The 26,886-nt window shown below is 35.7% G+C and overlaps 1 protein-coding gene and 1 long non-coding RNA gene across 3 annotated transcripts in view; one reads left to right on the forward strand and one right to left on the reverse strand.

The window, feature by feature from the left end:
* The first annotated feature begins 251 nt into the window (after window positions 1-251).
* Window positions 252-26,886, forward strand: part of LOC593261 (glutamate receptor-interacting protein 2) — a 58,406-nt gene continuing 31,771 nt past the window's right edge. Inside the window, exon 1 of one of the 2 annotated variants that reach the window (XM_031000225.1) lies at window positions 252-467. In XM_031000225.1, coding sequence (XP_030856085.1) covers window positions 425-467 — 43 coding nt within the window. In that variant the 5' untranslated portion in view covers window positions 252-424. Of the gene's footprint in view, window positions 468-12,957; window positions 13,066-26,886 lie in introns of those variants that run through there. The other variant, XM_031000223.1, reaches the window with a different exon arrangement.
* On the reverse strand, window positions 24,041-26,104 carry LOC115929982. Its single transcript, XR_004066780.1, has 2 exons — window positions 25,919-26,104; window positions 24,041-24,946 (listed from the first exon to the last, which is right to left on the reverse strand). It is a non-coding gene; the product is annotated as an uncharacterized LOC115929982 (long non-coding RNA).

Raw genomic sequence — 26,886 nt, forward strand, 5'->3', positions numbered from 1 at the left:
TTCTCGTTTTCGTGCCTGATGTCTATTTGCTTACCGTAAACCAAAACGCCCTCTGTTTCTTCTGACCTGTACTTTGTCTATTTTGCTCTGACCTTTGATTTATTCTTTGTTAATTGGTCCTTTCTTCTGGGTACTTTGTCTATTTTGCTCTGTCCTTTGTTTGTTTGTATGCTTCTTTGTTTGTTTGTATGCATCTTTGTTTGTTTTTGTGACTGTTGATATTGGCCCCTTTGGCGCTCCATACCACACTAGCTGGCTGTACAGCTACAGCGGACAAAATAATAATGCGTATAATTGGATGAGACAATCGGATCGAGAAAAAAAAAGAGTGGAACCGCACAGCTATAGCTCTAGATCTACTACAATAATGGTCTTTTGACATGTTCTGATTCTGTTTCGAAGAGAGGAAAATTGATCAGAGAGAATGCCTGGGTGGAAACCATCCTGCCTTAAAGCAACAGAAGACGGTATGTTATTTCCATGTATTCACTGGAATAAAAGGGTTCGCTCTGTGGCTTTTACAGTTTGCCCTTTTGCTTCGGTCCCATGCGCCGATTTCCATGCTGTCCTTTATTTTTTTAGCGTTTCAATTGTCATATTATTTATTTTGCAATTCACCGTATCTAATGGGGAAAAAGTTTGAGACATGTAGATCTTATTGGAGTGATTTTCATTGATTTTAAAGTTAATGGTAATTTGATCATTCAAGGTAGATTCTATGAGAAGATGACTGATCGACTGAAATGTCAAATGACAAGTTTCATGATCGGCTTCAAAAAAAAAATTCTTCAAGTTGAATATGAACCATTTTTTATACATATTCTACTATAAATCTAATTTGTTATAGCTTGTTTTATATCTTTTACAACTTGTTTTTATAAATTTCAAAGAATAAAGCTGGAAGGTCTGTACAGAATATAAATAATTTAAGGAGGCAAACTGGTTCATCAGTGATCAGTCGGTAAAGCATCTGCCTGCCTGTCAAACCAAAGTCGGATCATGGGTTTGAATCCAGGCAGATGACCGAGACCTGTGTTGTGTGCAAACATGCCCCTCCCCTGTTTCATAGACGCATGCTAGGAGACAGTGAAAAACACTATGTCCCTCGGATAGGACATTAAATGGAGGCCCTGTGTAAAGGATAGTCACCACCACAGGAGGTGGGAAACCTTGATGTAGTGGTCCACTTGCACAACTCCAATTAGTTACCAGTAATACTGGGAGGAGAAAGTCACAGTATATCATAGTGATCAGTTCGCGTCTCCCCTCCCAGGCACATGTGACCCAAAATACTTAATAAAAATTCAGCTATACAACTTCAAATTTTTAAGACAAGCTTAAAGGTAAAGACCAGTTATGGTCATGCGATTGCATTGTGAAAGAAACGTTGTGGAATCTTTCAGAAAATGTTGATCATCTAGCATCTAGCATCTGCAAGGTTCTGGAATCATCAAAATGATAGGAAATTTGGCCCATTCTTCGTAAAGTTACAAGCACTATACACAGAAAGATGTATATGGGACTACCCTATATCTCTCACAGACCATGAGAGAAACAAATTTACCAAATATATGAATTAGTAGGCAGTTTCCCAGCAAATTTTTATCATCATGTATTAGTCAAAACATATTCTTTCACATGATTGGTAATGAGAGCTTCCATTTCATTTTTTGAAATTGGGGCGTTTCCAATACTGGTCTTTACCTTTAAAAAAAGAAAAAAAGATATCATAGTCTAAAGCTTAAAACTATACAGAGAAAGTCAATCAAACATTTTTTTTCTTCTCTCGTTTATTTCTACCCATTTTCATTTCTACCAGAACTAACAAAATATCAAAGAGTTAAATTGGATATTATCAATAATTAAGATAAAGTGATCTTAGGGGATGAAAGTGCAAAATCCTCCACTCCCAAAAAGCAGAATGGGAGAGGATGTAGCAATTTATGTCAATGGCTGTGAGACACTTAAACATCTCCTCGAATTTTCTTAAATATGATAAAAGAAACCAGTATCATCTTGTTGAATTCATTGTTGTAATTTTGCCTGTTTAATTGATTGATTTGAGAATGGTAAAAATGTGATTTTTACCTTGTAAAAGTTGCACAGTGTCATTGATGAATGATGTATTGGGGATCAAGAATTTTTTGGGGAAAGAAAGAAGAAAGTACAGCTTATCTCCCAGTCCCATTTTTTTTTGGGGGGGGGGGGGAGAAAGAAAGACAAGACAAATTGCAAAATGCAATATTTTTAAACTAAAATATTAACATTCATTATCATTCAAAAGGATTTTTTTAGACATTGAAACAACTTTGAATTTAATTAAGTTTCAGTGCAAATTTCAGAGAACTTTCACAATTTGATCAGTGTTCTTTGAGAGGAACAATGTTGAATATAGGGTTCAGAAAAATTTACTAATAATCTAAATGTTGAAAAATGCACAGATTTCACATAAAATATTTATACAATATTACAAGTACATGTAAGTGCATACAAAAATATACATGTGCAGTTTGTGTTAAAACAAGTATTTTTTAAAGGAATGTGATACCAATCAGCCATTTATACATATATTTTTTATGTTGATTATTTTGTTTTTGTTGAGGTGTGTATTTCATGAGGTGTGTATTGTATGAAACGATGTGTTTTAGGTTGTATTTATTAATTATGTAGGAAGGATACACATGGATGTAAAAATATATCTTCATTTGCTGACAAATCAATTATTTTAAGTGATGATCCAGATTGCTTGATAGCCATGTATTTGGATTAATGGATTACAACCCACACACTCACATGTTCATAATCACAATTCATAATGTCATTTATTGCGAGAAATCCTGTACTGTTCTGTGTATGCTACAACTTATAAGTAATGGGCAAAATGCTTTTACACTCCAAGTGCTACCTTTAAAACTTGGAAGATATGAAAAGGTAATTGTCATGCAGGCAGTATGTGTGTGGCTCATCACAAAGAAACAGATGTTTCCGAACATTGTGTATGAGGTAACTTCCTCCGTGGGGTCTGTTTTAAATCTTGAGAGGTTCTGATTCATCTTAAGTACCCAGGAGCAGCCCCTCTTCATCTACGTGCCCTGGAAGACAATGTTACCCTCCACAGGGCCCTGTCTTTATACAAAGAGTTAATATCAACCGCAACTTTTTTGCAATACATACCAGTACATGTAAGAGATAGGAGACTGCAAACTTGCGATTGATAAGAGGACTTGCGATAGATCAATCGCAACTCTTTGTAAGACAGGGCCCAGATGTAAGTTGATTATCCATGTGCCATGGTTTAATGTTACTCTTTAGATGTGAATGTTGGTGAAACCACAATGCACAAGTTGATCGTTGTGCCTTGGTAAAGAAATGTTACTCCTCTAATATATAAATGCACTGTTCCAGAATCCATGTGCCCTTTTAGAAATATCAGGCCTTCATGTACATTTAAAGATAAAGTTGAGTTTTGGTCATGCGATTGCATTGTGAAAGAAAAGGTGTGGACTGTGGAATGGATCAGAAAAAGTTGATCATGTCGCATGTAAGTATTGGTGTACACTGCAAGGTTCTGGAGTCATCAAAATCATAATAAATTTGGCCCAGTCTTGGTAAAGTAACAAACACTGTACACCGAAGGATGTTTATGGAACTACACAAATGGTGTCGAGCTAGCTTACCTTGATTTCCTTATCTGTCTATGCTCATTACTCAGCCAGTGTACGTTTTCTACCAAAAGTGTTTGGCAAATGACATTTATTTGTAGTCTTGAACATTCAGTGTAAGTTTCATTTGATTCTGTGAGAATTCATTTTTTTTTTACCAGAACTCAAATTTATCTTTAACACATTGATAAGATGGTATTCCACTTTTAGCTACAATAAATACATGCACTGTGTTCCAAATACCATGTTTCTCACACAGTGTAGGCGATTATAATTTAGGAAAATCCAAGCTGATAGACACATCAGCCATTCCATTTATTTGAATCATTGTATTTGAATATTCAAGTTTGGTTGCATTTGAGAGATGTTCTCTAACTTTTGTTTGTTTTGCAGTGTACTGTACGTGTACATGACTTCATGCACAAATTGAACATTGTGAGGTTTAAGTTACGCATATTACTATCCTTTGTGTACCTGTACCTGTTTGTGCAATGTATAGTTGGAAGGGCAACCACAAACCAGTGAGGTTCAGGAACAGGATGAAAGTTTTTAAGGTTCAATTGGGTTTTTGTCATATTGTCATATCTCTGTGGCACATTGCCAGTTTAGTCTAACCAACGTCAGCGGGACCCCTGAGTCTGTGAGATGGAAGTGAGTGATAGCAATCATTGCTGGGATCTGTATCGATTCCTTTTTTTTAAGGCACCCCCAAGAAGACCAATCCATCTTACTTGGGATATCAGTTTTGTAGGCTAGGTCAAACTGTCCAAACATTGATTAAGTATATTCTGGAATCTGAAGAGGCCAAGTAAGCCTGAATTTCCTGCAACACCCTTGAGAACATTTAAGAGAGCCTTGTAGGAGCTGATTTTAGGGACCTTTTTGGCATTTTTTTAGATTATGACTTGATCAGTGACTCTCATTTTCAGGTGAATGCTATGATGTATTTATGTAACTGACTTTACACAGCGTTCATATACATGAACATGTACAAGCATTTAGCCTTGATCATTTTACATACATGAACATGTAAATGTACTTGAAAGAATCTGTTGTAATGCTTAACATTCTTGATTATCTTTTGTGTATCAAGATTGTAGGCTTCAAACTTTACTCTCTTTTTTTCTCTTCATGCTGATTGTTGTACCGGTACATACATGTACATGTATGCAGATAATATACTATAGAATTACCAAATTTGTGCATTGATCATTTATATGGCTGGTACAAACAGCACATACATGTACATGTTCGATATGGAGTTGAATTCTTAGCATTGTTGTTTTAATTTCTGTGATATAGCATGCAGTAATTAAACGTGTCACTTTCAGTGATAATCTCTTTACCACTGAAAGCAATCCCTATCACTTTCACCCTGAGATTTGTGTGAAAGTGACACAGTGCCCTCTATAGTTCAGGGTTTAACAACTGAAAGAACTTTGTTTACATCCATGAAAGTCTCAGCAACACAAAACTGTTAGTATGTACATGCACATGGATCAAAGAACGTGAATTACTTTCAGATGATATCAATTAAAATTGTTTGTGTTGTTTGCAGTTTTGAACAATTAATTTTTGTTCATTGATTTAGAGATGTACATTGACAGACCTACTGTGGAGATCGGAGACAGTAAACATCTTTATAAACATAATTTATTTAAAAAAAGATAATTTATAAGGGAAGTGGTCGGTGTGTTAATTTTGTTAATGCAATGACATAATAAAGAAGGAAACAAGTTAAATTAGATTAAAAAGTCTTAAAAGCAGTGTTTTGCTGCATATAGTTTATTGAAATATTGTGACATTATATATTATATTATTTCTTAATCTTATTCTCTCTTTTAAATCATATTAAGCAACAATTAGCTACTTCCTAAAATAGATGTCTTGTTATAAGTTGTTAAATCCCCTGATGTCTTAATTTATTCCGAGTTCCTGGCAAGGCTGGCATATTAAATGTTACACATTCATGGGCTAATGGGTGACATACATGTGAATCATGCTTGCAGGCTTAGTTTAGGGTGTTGTCACACACAACTGTAATCACTTAATATCTCAACTAATTATGCTAGCGGAACATGCCAAAACTAATTGTTGAAATCAAACCTAAATTGAATTACATCCAATCGTTGTTACAGATAATGCTTTGTTTTGAGTTTGGTCACTACAATGTTGTATGTATGAATGAACACAAAGAGAAAAAAAAACCATTTACATACATGTACATGTATGTAAAAATTTACTACATTGTATGCTCTTCATCTCCTTTTACAAAGCTTTTTGTGAATGGTTTCCTAAATCATCATCTTATTTCATGGTAGAGTTGTACAGGTTACAGCAGTCAGCTTCATTACCAGAAAAACTCTGCCTAAAATTACTTAGCTATTTGAATGTTCTTGATTGTTGGGATGTGATAAAAGATCATATCATGAGGTACATGTAATTAACAAACAGATATCAAAGACAGATTAAAACCGGAGAGAAAAGAAGAAAAATAGAAAAGTTCCAGTTTATCAGACCTCTATGAAATATTTCCCATTGATATTCATTCTGCTTCCACCTATCTTTTTATGATTTCTTTTCTTCATTGTTGACAAGGGCCCTTGAGGCACCTCGAAATTTACAAAAAACAGTTTGTAAAGGAAACGACACCAAACACAATACTTGTCCAAGCATATTCAATATTTACATACCGTTTGCATAACAGTTTGTCCAACACCAAATATCATGCAGGTACCTCGCTCACCTCTCATGCTTTCAGGATGTCTAGGGCTCAGCAAGTTTTTTCAATGAAAAGGAAAAGAAAGAAAAGTACAGATTGAAATTTATGAAGTTATAAAGGAGAAGAAATTTCTTATGCCAAAGTTTAGCTAGCTTAAAAATTTCATACATGTTTGTTTTAATATCACTTTATTAACAATCATGATTATTAACAAAGGAAGTAATAGTATATGTACATATACTTGTATAGATACTAATAATTATTTAAAAAAGTACCAGAAAGAAAGGAAGCCCAGGTCATGTTTTATTATTAACAATGTAGGCCTAATACGTCATATTATTTATAATGGAAACAAGAGACAAGAATACCGGCCCTTAGTATGTATGAAATAGATATATTGGCTGGTTGCTGTAAAAGTTTGTATCACTGAAGTTTAAAGGAATTTTGTGTGAGCATGAGCCTCATTAATTAACTCCTATTCCTGTCTGTCACATTGTGTACACAATGTTCATGTACACTGTATGTAGTTCAAAGGAAGAAAAAGAAAAGTACCTGTAGTAGAAATTACAATTGACTAAATATAAACTTACATTTTGCTATGTAATTTAAATTCTTTGAACCCTTCTCATATGCATAGGATACATATTCCGAATTTCTTATGCAACAATTACGCCCTTCCATCTCCTGATTTTGTGATTCGTAGGTTGAACAATTTTATTCAGGGCATATTGATGAAGTTACTTTTTAAATTCTATAATATATGTTCAAATCAAGCAAGCATCAAGTAATCAAGATAAAGTCATTTGCTCTTTTTTGTAAATTTCACCCTTTTTGCATTTGTTGAAGAACTGTCAGACTCTAATAACATCTCCATGAAACGAGCTAGAAATGTCTATTGTGAATCTTCATTGGTGTATCTTCATTGGTGTTTTCTATGAAGCTAGACACAAATACTTGTAACAGAAAGACACCCCTTTTCCCTGGCATCAATTTTCACTGTTGAATGGAGATGGTGTGAGGACCAACAAGCTGTTATTGTTCTCCTCCAGAATTCTCATTTACATGTAGAAGGACCATCCACAATGAGGAGAGGAATCCCATTCATACCTTTAGTTTGACCATGAATACATTATTGTAGATCAGTTGTAGTGTGTCTATTTGAAGAATGAATCAGTGTAAGTGTAATGAGGAGACCCAGAGCCTGATCCAGCTCTAGAGCTTTCCCTCCCCATCATGGAGGGTTACATGTGCATGGAGTCTTGAGGTGGGAATTACAGAATATCAGTGAATTGGACTTTCCTTGATAGTTTTTGTTCATTTGATGCTCCTTTTTAGCCTGATAAAAAGTTTTAACACAATCCTCTTCATGCTTTGGACTTTCTGTGACAATGTGGGTTAAATTTATCTTGGACTTTTGACTTGAGCTTTGGGAGAACTGGTGTACATTGTTGGAATACTTTTGGCTTATTATAGATTTCTCTGTTATAAAGGATTTAATGAGTTCAATGGCATTTTCGTCTTCGGATGGTGATATTTTTCTGTGATGATTCTATTCTACCTTGCTAAGAAAACAAGTAGGCCTTTATGTAGGCAAATAACCATTTGGCTCTTTAGGTATTAAAGTGCTATCCAAGAAATGTTGCAATTGAGTATTAGTGCCTTAACAACCTGATTTTGAACTCGGAACCTCTGTTATGGGACCACTACCTTCGTCATGCCTTCTCATACCGTGGATATGAATGGATTATGTGCATTTGAATAATCTTTCTTGTTGGACTATCCATATTTTAATTAACTTGTTGTTGATGTGCCCCTCTGTGATCATATTTCTTAAATTCCTATTTCTGTGGTACTCAAGAAAAGAAATACACACAGGTGTATAGAGTTAGAGAGAAAGTTGTTTCACTGAATTTCTGAATAACTCTAGCTTGACGATATTTTAATTCAGAAGAGACTTCATAATACATGTAGGCTAAGTGCAAACCTGCGTGTATTCTTGACTTTTAAAGTGAAGCCTTGATCAAAAGTACAATAACTATGGAGATGTCAGAATATCCTTAAAAGTTCATCCAACAACTTTTGCAGCTTGTATAGAAGTTTGACAAATAGACTCCCACTGAATTTCATGTTCTTTTTCATGTATTCTCCCATGTTCAGTGTAAAATATACGAAATAGGAGAGGGAAAAACACTAAACATATTCTATAGTATAGGGCAACACAGAGCTTGTTTCTATTCGGCCAGTGACCCTCCAAAACGCTGTTTTCACACTGTAATGACATCGTGTGAAGTGATCGAGTTAAATACTTTCTCAGCCAGGAAATTAACTTGATTCGAGGCATTGACATTTTGGCCAACCTGCTTTTACATTAGGTATAAGGCTTTCCATTAAATTTGTTCTGTGCTGAGAAAACATGTCTAAACATTACTTGAGGCCATGAAAGCCGAAGTAGACTAAACTACTTACGGTAGTTCTTTTTATGCTGGAACTGTGATGTTTTCAGAACAAGCAGCTTTGAGAAATGCCGCACAAGATTTTTTAGAGCCTGCTGGTCGTTGATGAAAACTGGATACTTCATAACCAACCAAAGTGCAGTAGATGTTCCCATTTAGATGAAAGGATGTAAAAGGACAATTTAGAATTGTAAGAACGATAAAGAAAATTTACTAATTTGCTCTATTTGTCATATTTATCACTGCCATGTTTAAGGATTAAAATTACATGTATATCAAGCCCTCAGAATAATGATGCTGGCAAAGATGTTGCACATGTACAGCAATATATTTCAAGTTTCCTGTGGGCATTCATTAACTTTGAGATTATGATAGATACATTTTTCTTAGTTGCAATCCAGCTATGAATTATTTAGAAGTTCACGTGTAGATGCTCAGATGTTAAGTGTCGAGGGCAGTTTCTGTTACAAACGATTTTTTAAAGTATTTGCTTCATGACATCCATCAGTATGACAGAACTTAAAGGCCTTAACAAAAGAAATTGTTCCATTAGGTTATAACTTTAAAAAAAAAATTGTTTGATCAGGTTATAACTTAACAGCAGCGATAAGCTCGGCATTGCTCAAATAGCCATCAGTATGAGTTTAGACCTTTGAAGAAACCAATTGATCAGCTAATGATTTTACTGCCTTTACAAGCTTGGTGTTACTTTAAAAGAAGTCACATGATCATTATCAAAGAGGAGAGTGCACATGCATGTGTCTGAGAATTCTCTTTTATCTTTCCTGCATGGGCTTGACATTTTCTTCGCTGTACACTTATTGAAGCAGGTCCATGTATCATCAAAGCCTGTGGTCATTGAGGTGTCAATAGACACCTCTACTTTTTATCTTAGCACACCTGGCGTCTTTAGATCCCAACCCACCACCAACGTCATTCATCTGAAGACTGCCTATTGAAGACCTACATGTATTATCCATCAACAGCTTGCAACAAAAAGTTCTTCCCATGATTTCCTCTTCAGCAACCTTTGCCTGAGTTTTCAGACATGTCAGGATAGTCGTATCTAAAACTATAGAGACATGCAGCTAATACATTATTTGAAGCAGCGAGAGTTTGTTTGAAGAATTTTGGAATTACCTGATGGAGTCTTCTACCTTTTTATTTCAACAGCAGTCAAATCAGAGGAAGTATTGGAACCCATAGGAATCATTGATACCAGTTAGACAGGTTTTTTGTAATCATAATCATTGTTTAAATTCAGTCAAGACATTTAATGACTTCCAGATTAGGAAGTAATTGCTGGTCATCTCCTTGCCTAATTGCCTGCGGGGTCAGTTGGTCGTCTCAGATAATTTTCTTTCTGTATTGTAGCCAATGTTGCAGTGCGTAGGTATTGTGTGTTATTGACCCCCATCAGGAGCCCATGTGGGGTGTGTTTGTAGATAATCAGAGTTCATTAGAGGAAATCAATCAAAGAATGTGATCACCTGGTGGATTAAATTTGTGTCAATTCATTCCGTTCGTTCATGAGTTGTGACATGATCTTCTAGAACAGCTGATCGATCATTCTACCTGGATTTTACCTGTCATTCTTGTATTCTTGTTGGTTATAGATGATTAACTTCGAGAGAGACTGGTAGTAGTTCACTTGATTTGGTAAGGATGCATACTAATTGACAACATTTTTAAACTGGAAGAAGGATAGTAAACCATAAGAAAGAATTGTTTGAGGGAAAGTTTTGCTTTTGATTGAGTTAATTGGTCTTGTATTTCTGTAGTTTGATCATTGTCAGGATTTATAAAAAAATCTTTGTTATTGCAAACTAAAAATCTTTATTACTCTTGAAATAATTGCCTTGTGAAAACTTGTCTAGAAGAAGTGGTGTTTGGTTTGTTGTAACCCAATTTTGGGTAGCCTCATTTCAAGAAGATGCAAAAGTGACCCACTGCTGAGTTCACAAGCAGGAAGAATTAATCTTGGCGTGATATACTACTGAACCCGCGGAGGTCAGGCAGATGTAAGAATCCATGGTTATCATAACGTTATGAGCGATATGAATTATGACTTGCTGGATGGATACTATAAAGTAGCTGAACTCTGAATGGCACAGCTAGGTCAGCTGTTAGTGACAAGGATTCTGCATTTCATGATAGTGGTATTATTCTGGATGGACCTTATGGAGGTTAGTGAAGATGTAGGGTCTGTTCTTAAATTGGTAAACTGAAGCAGAGTTCATTGTTAGGATGCAGAGTTCGGATGCAGTCTTTCATGGATGGATCAATATCTCCTGTATTGATAGTGATGCGTCAGGATTCTTCAAAGTACCTTCAGCATATTGCTCAACTTTTCAAGGAAATTGTTGTTATCTACATTGTCAGTTTTCCTAGAGGAATCAGAAATATTTGTTAAGACCTTCAGTGAAGTTTGTCCCTCCCAACAGAACAATAAAGTTTGGGACTTTGGGTGTATACTGTACTGTGGTCTGTAGCAGCAACCATACACTTGATTTATGCAGCATGTATTTTGTGGTCAGAGCTTAATTTCTCCCAGGTGTTTGACTTGCGTTCTAGCATTTTGGTATAATTTCATCAATTTATCAAACAGTAAAACAGAGAGAGGAGTCTGTTGTATGGCTCACTACATGATCCAGATGCTCTAGTTACTGTTGCATTATTGACCAGGCTACTCATCAATGTGATGGGCCTGTCTCTGCCGATAAGCTGTCAGTTGCTGAAGATGTCACTTTGAATCATCCAGGAGTCCACGTCTTCTGTCTACAAACATTCAGTAACATACTTTTACGTTTACTCACTCAGCATACCTGTGATATCTTCATTTTATCATCAAGGGATCTCTGTTCAAACACCCGATGTCCGTACACCTGGGGCAATGCGAGGTTATAAAAATCGCTTCTGTTGCTACTGCTGCTGCTGATGACGAAGGGGCGATTTAAGGATTAAGAAAATGACCTCACTGAAGCGAAAGCTTTATATTTGATCTTGAGTGAACGACTAGGCGTGGGCCTGGGTAGATGGAAAATCAAGCAGCTAACAAGGGGATGGTCGCGGATAGGGGATTTCTTTGTCATTAGGGAGTAGGGACTGATCTTACACACTGGAGTCACGTTCGGAACTCATCCTCAGCTGTAGCCTTTTTGTGATCGATGATTTTCTGATTTCTTTTTGCATTTCAACAATAACGGTTGAAAGTATGAACTGAATTTGTGGATTCATTAAGTTGGAACCCTCTGTGATACATGAAACATGAAGGAGCTGTTTAAGATGTTGAAATAGAAAATAAGCACACCATATGCTGAAAAAGCAAGGAATAATCTTTCAAACTGAACCAGATGAGTGGATTCTTACTTATAATCTAGGGAATCTTACCATTCTTAAAAGGACATCAAAAAACTTGATTTTTGTGGATATTATTATTAATACTGTCTTGACTTTTGTCTGGAGGAAGTTTCAAATGTTGATGTGACCTCATTTCGAGAAGAATAGTTTATCTGTGGATCAACCAAAAAATGGAATAGGCCTCAGTTCCACCTTATGGATAAAGCTCTTAATCTGAGTCTTAATCCATCATAAACCGTCGTTCTGTCACTATAATTGTGATATGTCTACTTGGCATGAGAACTTGTGTGATTATGTAGACTCGTACAGGATTGGTATTTCTGCAGTATTTTTGTCTTCATGCATGTTTCTGTTATTGAAATTCTCTGAAAGAAATAGGTATTTATCAGTTCATACTTGAAGAATCTGATCCATCATACAGTGATTTGGTATTCTTGACATGGATATTATAAGTCTGCTGGCTGGTCAGTTGTCAATCCTAGGATACTTCTGAAACTTGCTTGAATTTTGCCACAAAACATTTCTAATTTTCTACAGCATTAATCGACCTGAATCAGGATTAACTTTGGATTTATCAATTGATGCCATTCTTGCAGTCTTGCGACTGTTGATCTCTTTCTTGTCATTTTGCCTTTTTGGATTACAATTGTAAGAGTTTGTGACTATCCATTGACATTTACTGGAAAGGAATATTACCACATTAAAACTTCATCTGCATGTACAGTGTAGGAGGTACCTGAGACTTAAGTATTTCAAGAGGAATACCCCCCCCCCCCCCCCATCAAGATGCCGCTAAGATTGAAGAAAGGATGGAATTGGCGTACCGCCAAGCTTTCTCTCTGGATGCTTGACATTCTTCGTAAAGATGGTAAATATTCATCTTCATTCATACTAATCAGGTGCCGAAATAACAACCAATTATATCCTAATGGTAACCAGGTAGCATTGTGGCATTGATGAAATTCATTTGTACACGTTCACTTTGATCACTGGCAGATTTAACAGGGGAGTTCTTGCCCTAGGAAAGTTATTCACAAAACTTGTGAGTCAAGAATTTGTATTACTTTTCGATTTAAAAATCATAGCAATTGAAGTTTAAAAAAAAAATTGTTTATATAGAATTTCTCATGACATATATAATAGTATAACAAACTATATACATGTATAGGCGTATATTTAATCATTGACTACTAAAGTGTTACGTATTGTAAATGTAGGTTTCTGTGGGAACAGGCCTACTTTCTCAGGTTGAAAGTAGCCTCACCACTGTAGCCTTATTCATGTATACATGTATTGTAATAAAAACAACTTTGGCAAAATAAGATGTTATTTGCTTCACAATTGTGTATCTTAAAGACCAAGGAGTTACACACAGATAAGTGCACACACCAAGGTAGGTAGGACTTTTGTTGTAATAGCAGTTACTGTTCTTTTTCACTCCCACTTGCCATTTATTCACACATACATGTAATTTATTTTGGTGTAGTACATGTAGTTTACCACGGCTTATCTTATGTGAACAGGGCTTTACCTCCCCTTCCTCCGTGCACTGTTGAATTATGGGACTTCATTACCGCTCTGGTATACAGGAAGATGGGTGAATGGATTGTCTATTTGTATGCCCTAGTTCATTATGAATTGACCAGCATGTCCTTTATGGTAATTTAATCTGTTCAGTTCAAGGAAATGCTGCCTGTTCTCAATCATCATAGTGAACAAACTCTGATAAATGTAGACAGTGTCTTCTAAAAGTATCTGCATCACTTCTTATCAAAGTGAACTCATCAAAATTGGTTCTTTGTTGGAGTCTGGGCAAAAATTCAATTAGGCCTACTCTTTGTGCTAGCTGCTTGGTTTAAAAATAAACTTTAGAGTTAACAGTGGGAAAGTGAAATTGTTTTTGGTGCTTCATATATATTTTTGGGATTTTACTGTAGTAACTTACTAAATTTATGAAATTAGAGTGACCCTTTGTGCAAAATCCTGTTTGGATGCCCTGTTCAAGTTCATACAAAGACATCTACATGTACAGTATCTGCTATAAAGAGGTAAATAACAACAGCAACAATGGTGCATTATTGGCTTGTTAGATGTAGATGTGTTATCTTCTGCAGCTGATGAATATCAAATAACTTTGTAAGTAAAATAAAATGTTAGAAAGTAAAAAAAAAAACTGATGTACAGTTACACACATATTGAACAAAATGTATATTGATGACTCTTATATGATGTAGGATTGGTTGGCATTTGATTTGAATGCGACAGATCTTTAAAAGGAAATATTTTCCTACAGTCTGGAAGGAAATTTGTACTGTGATTGTTAGATCAGATACCAGGGGCATTTACACTGTTAGTAAAAAAACCTGCAGTATAAATGTTCGCGCGCAAAACATCCGTTAACTATTCAGGTTTTTGCCTTTGCCTATGCGACTCTCCTTACTTTTGAACTACGGCGTGCAGAGCACGACAAGTCGCACATGCGCACTACTCAGAACCTGAATGTTTCAATGGCAAGCATATACAGACAATTATAAATTGATTTTTTCAGTATTGCAAATGGTAGTTCACATTAGGTTTTTTGCAGTATGAATAGGCCTATTGTGGCATACTGGATACATGGGATATCTCTCACAACAAACAGACATTAAAATCCACAGCCCAATGGGACAAACAGACTTATCAAATCACTGATTTCCGTCTCGTCTCTGAGGTCCAAACAACCCTATCCTACTGATATTAAACTTGCAAACTCTGACAGGGAATGGTCAATAGGAAGTCATATTCAAAGACAATTGTCTGACCTTGAAAGTTATTTCAAGGCTCCTGTTCATCCGCTTTGTGGCATTTGTTATGGCCAGGATAGAAAACCAGAGACAATAGTGAGGTTCACATGGCAGTCCTTACAATTTAAGTGAAGGTTGTGATTTTATACTTTGAATTTATTTTGTAGTTAGGGACAGTGCGGATGTACTCATGGTTACAAAACTTTAAGTTATCTCGAAGTTAGTACAAACTATGACACATCTTAAGATTAGCGTGATAACTACGAGCATCTGGGGGTCCTTATTCAAAGTTATGTGTTGTGTGGACAAAATTAACTTTGACGTTACACTAGCTTGTAGTTTACTTTATATACTGGTTTCAGTACCATGTGATCCATTGTCATGGTTAGTGGGTCATTGACTCATTGTTTTTTACAACTTTGAGGTTTCGCGAACTTAAAGTTTAAAACTATGAACTTTGCATACAAAAATACATGTACAGTAGGTATATTTTAAGAGCATTAACTCATATGCACAGATTTAATGACCCCCTGGCTGATATATGATATTTGATACATTATTAACCTACAAAAATGAGTTTTAACTTTAGATTTGTAGAATGCATAATGAAATGCATAATGAGAATATTCAATAACTATAAGGGTTTGTATAATGAAGAAAAAAAAAGTTTTAAGAAATTATAAGTTTTCAGAGGTCTCTCTGAAGGATCAAAGGAAAACAATGTCTTTAATTGGCGCAAAGAAAAGCATTCCAAAATGCAGGAGCTGATTAAATGAAATGATTGGTTACCATATCACATCATGAACACATACATGTATATGTTCGGCATGCGTGATATTTCAGTCTCCATGAACAGTGTTTGCTTTTGTTTCTAGACATTCATGGACATGGGTTTCTGATACCCTTTGTTTATGTTCCACGGTCTATTTATACAGTGATTGACATTATGATTACTAGATATTAACTTCATGATCCTCATTTTATCTTCGGATGAACCATTATACCCAGTTGTTCCAACTAGTGCTATTTTAGTTTGAATGGGATTGATCTCAATTTTTTATTTTGGGTGATTTTAATAACCTTTGTGTTTTTATTCATCATCATCGGTGTAATTGAAGCTTTTATACAGCACGGTATAATTCATAATATTTGGGTTTGTACCAGGAAGACGGGTAAAGATAATATTATATAGAGGTTGTCTGTGCGTTTAGTTGTTGGGTCATTGACTCATCTTACCATTGACATTGTGTGTGGGTTGAAAAATCTCTATTAGCATGGGTGCCAGAAAGTTTGATAGGAACTTGTTGAACACGCACAGGAAGAGATTCCATATTGTAAGATTGCCGTGGACATTGTTCTCTTTTTAAGTGAAAATACCCCCAAAAGCTGTCAACACAGATATAACAAGGAAGCATCTATTCCAGATCCATCATCTTTAAAGTTGTTTTTTTTTCACAAGTTTTAAGAACATTTTGAAATTTCCTTGGAAGTTTGAATGATTCTGTTTGTTTTTGAAGCTCTAAGGATATATTTCAAGATAGAACACAAGCCAATTTACTCATTATCTCTTCATTTATTTATAGCTTTTGGTGATTAGTTTTTTAGTTTCAGTGCTGTGCCAAAAAGGTACAAAAACTTTGATATTGCATGAGCTTTAACGAAAAGGTTTTATCCAGAGTCAGTATAGTTTTCGTATACTTTTTATATTTATTTTAAACCAGATAATTGCAACCTTGAACTGTCATGAATTGCAAACATTTACCATCTTATGCACATCATGAAACTTTGGGGAATCTGGAGTCTACTCCTGAAAATCAGAAAGAGAGAGAGAGAGAGAGAGAGAGAGAGAGGGGGGGGGGGGGGGGGAGCGAGAGAGATCAGCTTTTGAAGCTGATTGGAGTAAAGCATGCGACACATCCGATTTCATCATTCAGACTTCACCCTAAATCTGTCTGTGTGCATGGGAAATCATATCCATCATGATGTTCAATCTGTTAAAGAGTAAAGTGGAACACTTTTTGGACAAATGAGATCATGTATATGTTAGTCCAAAAGTCAGCCCCCCCCCCCCCCCAAAAAAAAAAGAAGCTGTTCCCTGAAGCCAATTTCTTCCTTGGTATATAAGAAATGCCCAATTTAACTTTCACAGAGAACACTTTTTACAAGTGTACAATAAAGTAAAATTCCACAAAAGGATTGCACACTGGAAAATGAAAAAATAGAAATTAAGACCATATTTCATATCTTCTAAAATAAAAAGATTATATGGGGTAGGAGGTTCATGAGTGCTCTGAATGTCAACCCATTTTAAACCAGGTCGACTTTTGTACTGCCTTGATTGAGCTCTTGATTCAGCCCACATGCTGCTCTCTGCTCAGCTTGATATGTATTCAACACATGTTAGAAAAAGGCTTGTCAAAAGTGCAATTTGGTTCAAGTTCATGATTTTTTTTGGTTGGATGCATGAAGTGTTACCTGGAATTATTGAGTGAGAAGTCCTGTAACGTGGACAACTTAGAGGCAAAATCCATTAAAAGTGAGATTCGACCAAATTTCTTGCCAGAAAATCTAAGAAGGCTTCTTGAAATGAATATTTTAATGCTTTCTTGTTCAGGATAGATTGTTTGTATTTCATGTCATCCACCAAAACCCCTAGCTTTATATATTATCTTGTCATGATAGATCAACATCCTAGTATGTAAAGTAATTAATTCTTCCTTTTGGGAATGATTGCATCAATATTTGCTTGATTTAGAAATAAAATTCAGTCATGTCGTACGTTTATGCCCGTAAATGATTAAAGAATAACTGAAAGGTGACCACTTGAAGCATTGGACAATTTATACAATATATTTTTGTGGGGGAAAACTGAATGATTTTGCTATATGTGTTGCTTGCAAGTTGTTCCAACAGTGTTAGGCCTATTTTTAGTGAACAGGTCAACGGACACATGAGATGTTTATCATCTATCACTCATTGTTTTACTTTGCACTATTTATGAGAACACGAAAGCAGTTAAAGTAATCTAGATTACCCCAAGAATCAAATATATGCAATGTGAGATATCATAGGCATTCATCAGTTCATTCACACTCAAAGCCAAACTGTATTCCTAATCACTTTTCCTTTAAGGCCTCCCATAATCAAATCATGGCATCTTGCCGTTAAGACCTGGCGAGTCAATATCATACTCTCCCATCAATGAATCCTTTTCAAATGTCCCTTAATTCTCTATTTTGACTCTCTCTCTCTCTTTTCTCTTCTCACACTCTTCTCATTTTGTTTTTAAACTTGGCTATGAAATAAAACTTATCAGCTTAGTGGGATTATGCTGGTAACAGTCACATCACTCTGTTAACAATCTCTGTGAAACGTAAGATCTTAGAGACATTTCGGATCGCAGTTTCCTGAGCGCGGGGGCTGTGATGCAGGAATATTTCTAATTACGATTAAAACAAGAGATTGCTCCTCTAAAGGAAGCGAGAGAGAGATATAGTCCGTGGGAGATGGATGCATATGTGCCGTATATGAGACGCCGCCATCAGAGATTTAGGGCGCGATTGAGACTAGGCAAGGAGCAGAGGCTACCCACTATCAGAGGTACGTGTTTTTGATAAAGGTCATCTTCTAAAGACTGGACTTAATTTGACTTTGTCACTTTTTTTAATTGCGAATCATTGCTGTGATGGAAGTAGGATTTTGGGAGGATGCTGTCAGGATTATGACGCTCTTTAGTACCTGTAGGCCTGAATATTAACAAGATGTAGTTTCTCTTTGAAAAGCATGTTTCTTTTCTTTGTGGATAATGATTTATGATATTATATTTAGTATCTTTTGTTGTTGTTGAGTCATTGTGGAATTTCTGCTTCGATATTGAAACTCACATCATATAAAGTTGCTTTCTTGAAATTGTAGTAAGAAAAGCATCCATACAAAATGTATAAGAAAGATTTAAATCAAAGTGGACGTGTAACTCTGCAACCAGCACTCAGCAATTTCCAAAGTTGTTTTTAGGAGGTAACAAGTTATCGTGGCTTTGCGGTTTGTGAAAAGCTAATGCTGATTGAAATGCATTATGCATTGATTCATTGGAAAAGTTGTTTTCATAATCAGCTATTGTTGAGCTGAAAAATGGTGTAGAGATGGTATTGTTGACTTTCGACCCCTTGCATGTCATTCAAGAGGTTTTACAAACAAAATCAGAGGAAATGCAGCATTTTATATCTCAAAGGATGCATGAATGAATGAATGAAAATCTCCTCCCTAAATCATCTGAATCAACATCGGAGCAAATGATAATAATAAATGAATAAACTAAAAATGAATCAGGGCTAATGAACCATAAAATAAGGAGACTTAGAATTCAGGCTGGCTTAACTCAAGTACAATTATTGAAATGAGAGTCGTGGAGGTAGTATTTTTTATACCTCGGTCGCACCGCCAAACTGACTCCAGATTGACCGATTCATGGGCATTGGGGTAATGTACATGTGTTTATTCTATTGTTGGTCTGGTATCTGTTTTGTCAATGTTACTACATGAGTATCAAAGTTTTCTGTACAAGGTTTAACATTATTCTGCCAAGCTTTATTGTAGTCCTTTTAAAACATCATGGAGCTCAGCTTGAGTGTATTTGATATGTAGTTTATTAATGTCACCCACTATTGTACACAATCAAGGGGTTCAACATCTTTCTAAAGCCCTGTCATAAAAGTATCAAGCCAATAGCTGTGTATCAGTAAATTCAATTCAAACCAATCACTGCATATCCAGCTATGAACTTGTAGCATTTGTGACGTCAAATTTGCAAAACCTGGCAGGTAAGAATAACCTGAGGGTCCACAAGGTTGGATAATTGACCCACTTGGATAATCCACTTGTTAGCAAATATTTGAGCTTACAGGTTAATTTGGTTGGACAAAAGTCTGCTCTTTGCACTGGAGATTTACAGAATACAGCCCCAAAGAAAAGACAAGAGAAACGGAAAATAACTATTTTATGGTCTTTACTCTCCTTTGTTGGATCATTAAAGGCAATTTTTTTCACTAAGCTTGATAAAAGTTTATAATAAAGCATTTTGGTAGAAGGGACAGTTTGCTTTAGTGTAGTGCATAATAACTTGGGTTTTAAATATACATTCTAAGTGTATGTATATATTGTATTGGGCTTCTTTGTGCAAGCTTACTGACAAACTATGTACATGTAGCTATCAATCTGTTATTCAATGCACTCATATAAATTGACAGTGCACAAAACTTCAAACATTCTTTTCATTTTCTGCATTCCTCTGAAAAATACAGTGTGAAAAAAGACTTTAGAACTCTTTCAAATCACTCTTAAGTGTATAAGTTCTGCTCAAATAAATAAATCTCTCATCATATCACTCACCCTTGACTTACAAATGTAGTCTTTTCATATCGCCGATAAAGGACCCTTTCATATCTGCAGCAGTAATATTCTTACCAAACAAATATTGTGCAACTCTGAGATGATATCAACTTGTAAGACAATCTAGAAATTCATTACATGGTCCAACGCTGAGCCCCCCAAATTACATTGTTTTACATGTGCAAAAAGTAACAGTCCATTATTTATTCATTTTAAGTAATTGTGGAGTGCCAGGAGTGTCACGTCTGACAGACATGGGCACTTTACAAGAACCCACTATTGTTATTGGACCTAAATGTGTATTTTTTCATTTCACGGGGAATTAACATGAATCCATTACAATGGATCAAAGTACATCAAACTCAAAGTGTGGGTCTGATGTGACAGACTAGCCATTGTTAGCGAAAGTTTGCATTTATTGTACGACCTGGGATTTTAGGTCAACACTTGTGCCAATGCTGACCCCAGTATCCTCAAGATTAAGGTCACTGAGGTCATGGGGCCTCCAGGGGTGTTCAGTGGGTCCTCTGTGGATCACTTTGACAAGTACAGAGGTTTTCTCTTCACCATTCATGGAGAAAGTTTACTTTTTAAATGGTCCATTGGTTTGTACTGTGGAATGCTTGTTCTTGGTTAAAGCATAAGAACTAAATAATGCCAACTTCTAGGCCAAACAAATTTTCTGCCCCTATATTGAAAAAGTAAAGTACCGTATTTCATTTCTTTGGAGAAGGTTGCCTATTGTATCTGTAGAATATTTTTAATTAACTATTTAAAAATATACGCAGTCTGGAAATTCTGTAAATGTAAACCAGAGACTTTTTCAAACTTTGTGAGGGGTCTAAAATTCAATAGTTTTCTTTCCACGAAATGAATGAATTACAACAATGAATTTTGGCAATGCACAAAAGGTTCTTGCTGTGGAAATGGTTGTCTATTTATTAACAAAGTGTAAAACTTCCATGTTGCTAAAGTTTCTTGTTTTAGAGGCCTATATGCCACTCTTATTATACCAGGGGAAAGTTATTAGTTTTGTTAACACATTCCCCCTTTGGTATTTACTTGTAAAAGTGAGACTCATCTTTATTATCCCTTCGCCGACGAAGTTGGAGGGGATATACATGTAGAAACGCTGCTGTGCGTCGTACCGTGCGTGCGTGCGTAACAAATTTGGTTTCCGATCGATTACTTCAATAATGTTTGACGGATTTTAATGAAATTTGATATGAAGGTACATGATATCAAAATACAGGCTAAGTTCGATTTTGGAGTACGTAGGTCAAAGGTCATAGCTCATTAAATATGCAAAATAATACACATCTGGTTTCCGATCGATAACTTTAGTAATGTTTGACAGATTTTAATGAAATTTGATATGAAGGTACATGATATCAACAAAATACAGGCTAAGTTAGATTTTAAAGTACGTAGGTCAAAGGTCATAGCTCATTAAATATGCGAATCTGGTTTCCGATCCATAACTTTAGTATTGTTTGACGGATTTTAATGAAATTTGATATGAAGTTACATGGTATCAAAATATGTGTACAGCCTAAGTTTGATTTCTTAGTATGTAGGTGAAAGGTGAAAGGTCATAGCTCATTAACTATGCAAAAACACCTAATTATATATGTGAAAAGGTGGTTAACTTCCTTGCCTAGTAATATAGTAGTATAGTCCAATGGAGGTAACTTGTTCTGACTTATATAGGCCATTTGTACCCTGCGAGGGGATGCTACGCTTTGCGTTGACTTGTCAATTTTGATATTTTATTGTAGATGGATTTTTCATCAGTGATCAGTCAGTCCGCAGCGCCCGCGAATTCGCACGTATTTATACAAGTCGTATGCAAGCTATGTACGGTAAAACCGGACATTAAGCAGAAAACATTGGTACATGAAAATTACGATTGCATCAATGTTTCTCTGTAGATTTGTTTCATTTATGTACCAATGTAAAGAAGATGGACCAAATAATCCATCTTTACAAAACATTAAGATATTTTTTTAACGTTAACATGCTTTAAAAAGAGCATTTAAAACAGTCTAAAAAACACAGCAACTTAACGATATGCAGCATTAAAAAAATATATGAAAACGCTACTGCATCAAAAAGTAATTTGGTTCATTGTGATGATAAATATACAAACTTTCAAACCATCACTGTTTCCTTTGTTTTAGTTCTTTATATCGGTCAGGAACACGGTAAATACAACACCATGTTCATTCCAACATATTCAACAGCGGTGACACAGCCGATATGCGTGGGTCATCAGAGTATGACGTCACCTGCCGACCGGGGGATACTACGTTATATCTAGCTTTGCGTCGATTATCGATGTTCTGTGTCCGTGCGCTGTACATAAACACGCACGGAGAATAGACGGTGATTAGGGATATTTACGTATTGCTCTCGGGTGCGTAACCCCCGGACGTAGAGGCTTTTGTATTGCCCCAGATACTTATTATTGTGTATTATACTCATGCGCTACTTAATAATAGAAGTCTACAGAGAGTACAAGTTGGATGCGGATACGTACTCAAGTACAATCAAGTACACTATAGAATACCAGCTCTAGAGTGAATAGGGGACAGTGGGGAGTGTTTAAGTGTCTTTATGCTATTTTTGGCCAGGCTTTGATATAATTTTAACAAAGAAGACACATTTTCTTTCTCAAATGTTTATTTGTGAAAATACAAACTTTCGGGGGGGGGGGGGGGGGGGGGTTGGGGATGCGATCGGCATTGTGATTGAAAAATGAAAATATGATTGTTCCCATCCCTGCTGATAAATTTCATGGTTTTATTGCAGGCGGTTAGTTGTAAAAGTTATGAAATGTGTTTTTATTTAAATTGTAAACCATGGACTAATCAATGACAAGAGCCTTAAACATTAATTCATTTTGGTAATCCCCAGGCTTTCTTTGATGGTAATATTTTATTTGATGGTTCTTTTGTCAATTTAAGTAACTCCAGTTCATGTGTATTTTTAGAAATAAAATAATTACAAAATTCTTTCCCTTATTCGCTTTTCTGTTTGATTTTGTTTATAGTGACCCGCAAAATATATATCTGATCATTTATTTTCTGTTTCTGTTTATATGGTAATGACCATCGGATATAAATTTCAATGTGTGGTGGGTTGAAAGGGTGCAAACGAAATTAATAATATTCTAATTTTCACCTTCAACATCATTATCACAATCATCAACGTCATCATCGCCATCACAATCATTATCATCATCACCACCATCATGATCCCCATTATTAGCATCACCATCATCATAATCACCATCACCATGATCATCGCAATCACCATCAGCATTATCACCATAGCCATCACGATCATCATCATCATAATCATCATCATAATCACTGTCAGCATTATCACTATAGCCATCACCATCATCACAGTCAGCATTATCACCATTAATTGTCATCATGATCATCGCCATCATCATAATCACCGTCAGCATTATCACCATAGCCATCATGACCATCGCCATCACCATCATCATAATCACCGTCACCACCATAGCCATCATCATGATCATCACCATCGTCATCGTAAACACCGTCATCATTATCACCATAGCCGGTTAAACAAAAAATATATTATTAACACTACTACTAATGATAAAAAATTATAAATGAAATAGGACTAGGAATAAAATTTCCATTTTATAATATTCATATTTTATTTATAAACTGACTTTGACATGTATGTTGAGAACTTGAGACTATTACTTGCTCGTCCTTGTTTTCACGAAGTGACGGTAATGAGGAAAATCGTAACGCAAAGTGAATGCAATTTTTTTTCACTACCGTCACTTCGTGAAAACAGCGACGAAATGTGTCGCTGAGAATAAAAGTATTATCAGAGTAAAACACCTTTAAATTGTATAACGGTGACAGTTCAATCAGTTTTTTTTATTATTTATAATAAATGCTTTGTTCATGTAAAGCTCCGGAACCCCACCTTCGAAGTATCAGAGATACAAAATGTAATCACTTGAAATGAATTTTCCTTTTACTGAAAGAATAAGCTGAACAAAATCCTCCTCGTCCTTCTCCCAAACTCCCCTTTCAAGATTGTTTGTTCCTATGCGAAGTCCAGAAAATGCTGATCCAGGAATGCAATGGAGACTGATGTGTGAAGTCTGTGTCTTAGAAGATTTGTTGTCTATGTCCCGCAAGTTTCGATGGTTGAGTACATCTGTCAGAAAAACAACAACATCTACATCTACATCTAAGGTGGTACTGGACCTAACCAATTGGTATACGTCCAGACTTCTGTGGCATCGCAAAATGTCAACAAACATCACAACTGAGGGTGCAGAGTTCAAAAGTCAAAATAAAAAGGTGCTCATAAAAATACAGTGGGTTGCAGACATCATCTAATTTTTAGATGAAGTAGAGCCACATCAACGCTCTAGCCTGCCTGTGTACAGCTGCGCTGAGTGGTCAATCTGCATGTAGCTCCAAATTTTGGTATTGGAAGACTTGGCCGATGTTGACTCTTTGATGATTCCATTGCGAAATGGTACAAGGATAGAAGCTGTTCTTGGTATGCTCGGTCCTGGCAAATGACAAATGATAAGAAGGAATATAAAATGGCTTAGTTCAGGTATTTTAAAAGATCTGATCAAAGTAGCTAGCCATTTATGGTAGACAAAACCCGCTCACATTCAAATTAATTGTTTGTAATGAAAACAAATTACAGGTGTCAAATTCATGAATTTTTCCCTTCTTTTTTCCGCATGTGCACAAGTTAAAATTAAGTGTTTAACTTTTTGTTTTAATTCTGCTTTGTTCACATTACTCGCACAAGGGAAATGCTGCTTATTTCTATGGCTGGTTGTAAAGTTTGAGTTGACCAGAACCAAAACAAAAGGCACAACCAAAGTTTGAGAATCCCTAATAAAGGCCTAAATTAGTCTGACCAGACGCCAGAGTCACTGTTTAACTCTCACAGTTGACTGTTAAATTCGTGTCAAAATAAAATGGATTAAGCATAAATATTATCAAGAAAGCTTGCTAATTTAATGGGATAGTGCATGATGTAATTGTAAGTCGAGGGCCCCAGATCAGATATGGCTTTGTTTTATGCCGGATCGGTACAGAAAAGGCTATGTATGGGACCGGTACGCGGTCACGGTGATGACTACGAAAGTGCGGCCATGTGTACTCTTTTCGCGCCATATCGGCAAAAATGAGTGTTTTTAACGTAGCCGTCACACAACTTCCGGTTGAAAATCGAAAAATGTGTAACTTTCATGGCCATAAAAGCTAATAAAATACACCGTGCATCAATCGAACTCTGCGCTTTTTCACTTCTGCCAACATTGTTGATGTGAAAAATCGAAGAATTGGGGAAAAACATCTCTTATATCGGTCAGGAACACGCTAAATGCAAGATAATGTCAGAATACCTCCTACGAAAGAAGGAAAATATGGACACATTTCAATGAATATTTACAATCACTCAGATGCGGTAAAATTAGGAAAATTTCATATCAAAATACGTAGAAAAGTATGGAGATTCACTTACCCCTACATGCTACGCAGCACAGTGAAAAACAAAGCAGCTGTGATAAAGTTTGTTGACCTGTGCAAAAGTCTCGAGAAATCTCGCAAATCGCGGGACACGAAATACGACGGTTTATCGCACTTCCGGGTGCTGTATAAATTTGGTCATTCTGCCTAATTATCGCGGGCGTTGCGGACTGACTGTGATCCATTTGAACTTGTGTGAATCGAATCGCTATTCCTATTTTTTGATTACATTTTTTTGTGTGCTTTGTTTTGTTTTAGTTTTTTGCTATCTGCATTGCATTTTAGGCAGACAGCTTTGAATATGGATTGCATGAGATGAAGTGATTGCACTGTTTGCACATGACTTTCCTATAAAAACATCTAGACCAGATTCCATTTAATATCTTGAGATCTTGCACATCTAGTACATCGACCAGATAAAACTTATTTTAAAATATTGATCATGTTATGCCATGCTATACTAAAATTCAGCCTCACCGTCACATGCTAACTGAGACCTGAGATCTATGCACGAGTAAGTTACAAATTAACTCTGCCTCAGTCTTAGATAACTGTTAATCTCAAATTAATAATCCTCTGCAATTCTAATCCGTTAATGCCATGTCTCAATTCCTAAAATAATTATAGGTCACTCTGTACCAAATATATGTTCTACAAACACATGACAACATGACATCTAAGAAGCAAGATTTTTTTAGAATCGTGAAAACATGTTTTGTACAACTGTAGTCATAGTGGCATCTGTGCCAAGTTTGAAAGAACCATTTTTCCAAATATAATATAACTGAATAACAAAGAACATATAAATGTATTAAGGTATAATACAACATATACAAACAATAATGTCTTCATGTCAAAAAGTTTTTTTTAACATAATATATGTACATATACGAAACTTAATATTTCCATAACATATTATCATGAATTTAAAGTATTATCCGAATTATTCTGATGGAAAAGTGC

This window comes from Strongylocentrotus purpuratus, unplaced genomic scaffold (assembly GCF_000002235.5).
Source record: "Strongylocentrotus purpuratus isolate Spur 01 unplaced genomic scaffold, Spur_5.0 spur5_scaffold_6, whole genome shotgun sequence".
NCBI lineage: Eukaryota > Metazoa > Echinodermata > Echinoidea > Camarodonta > Strongylocentrotidae > Strongylocentrotus > Strongylocentrotus purpuratus.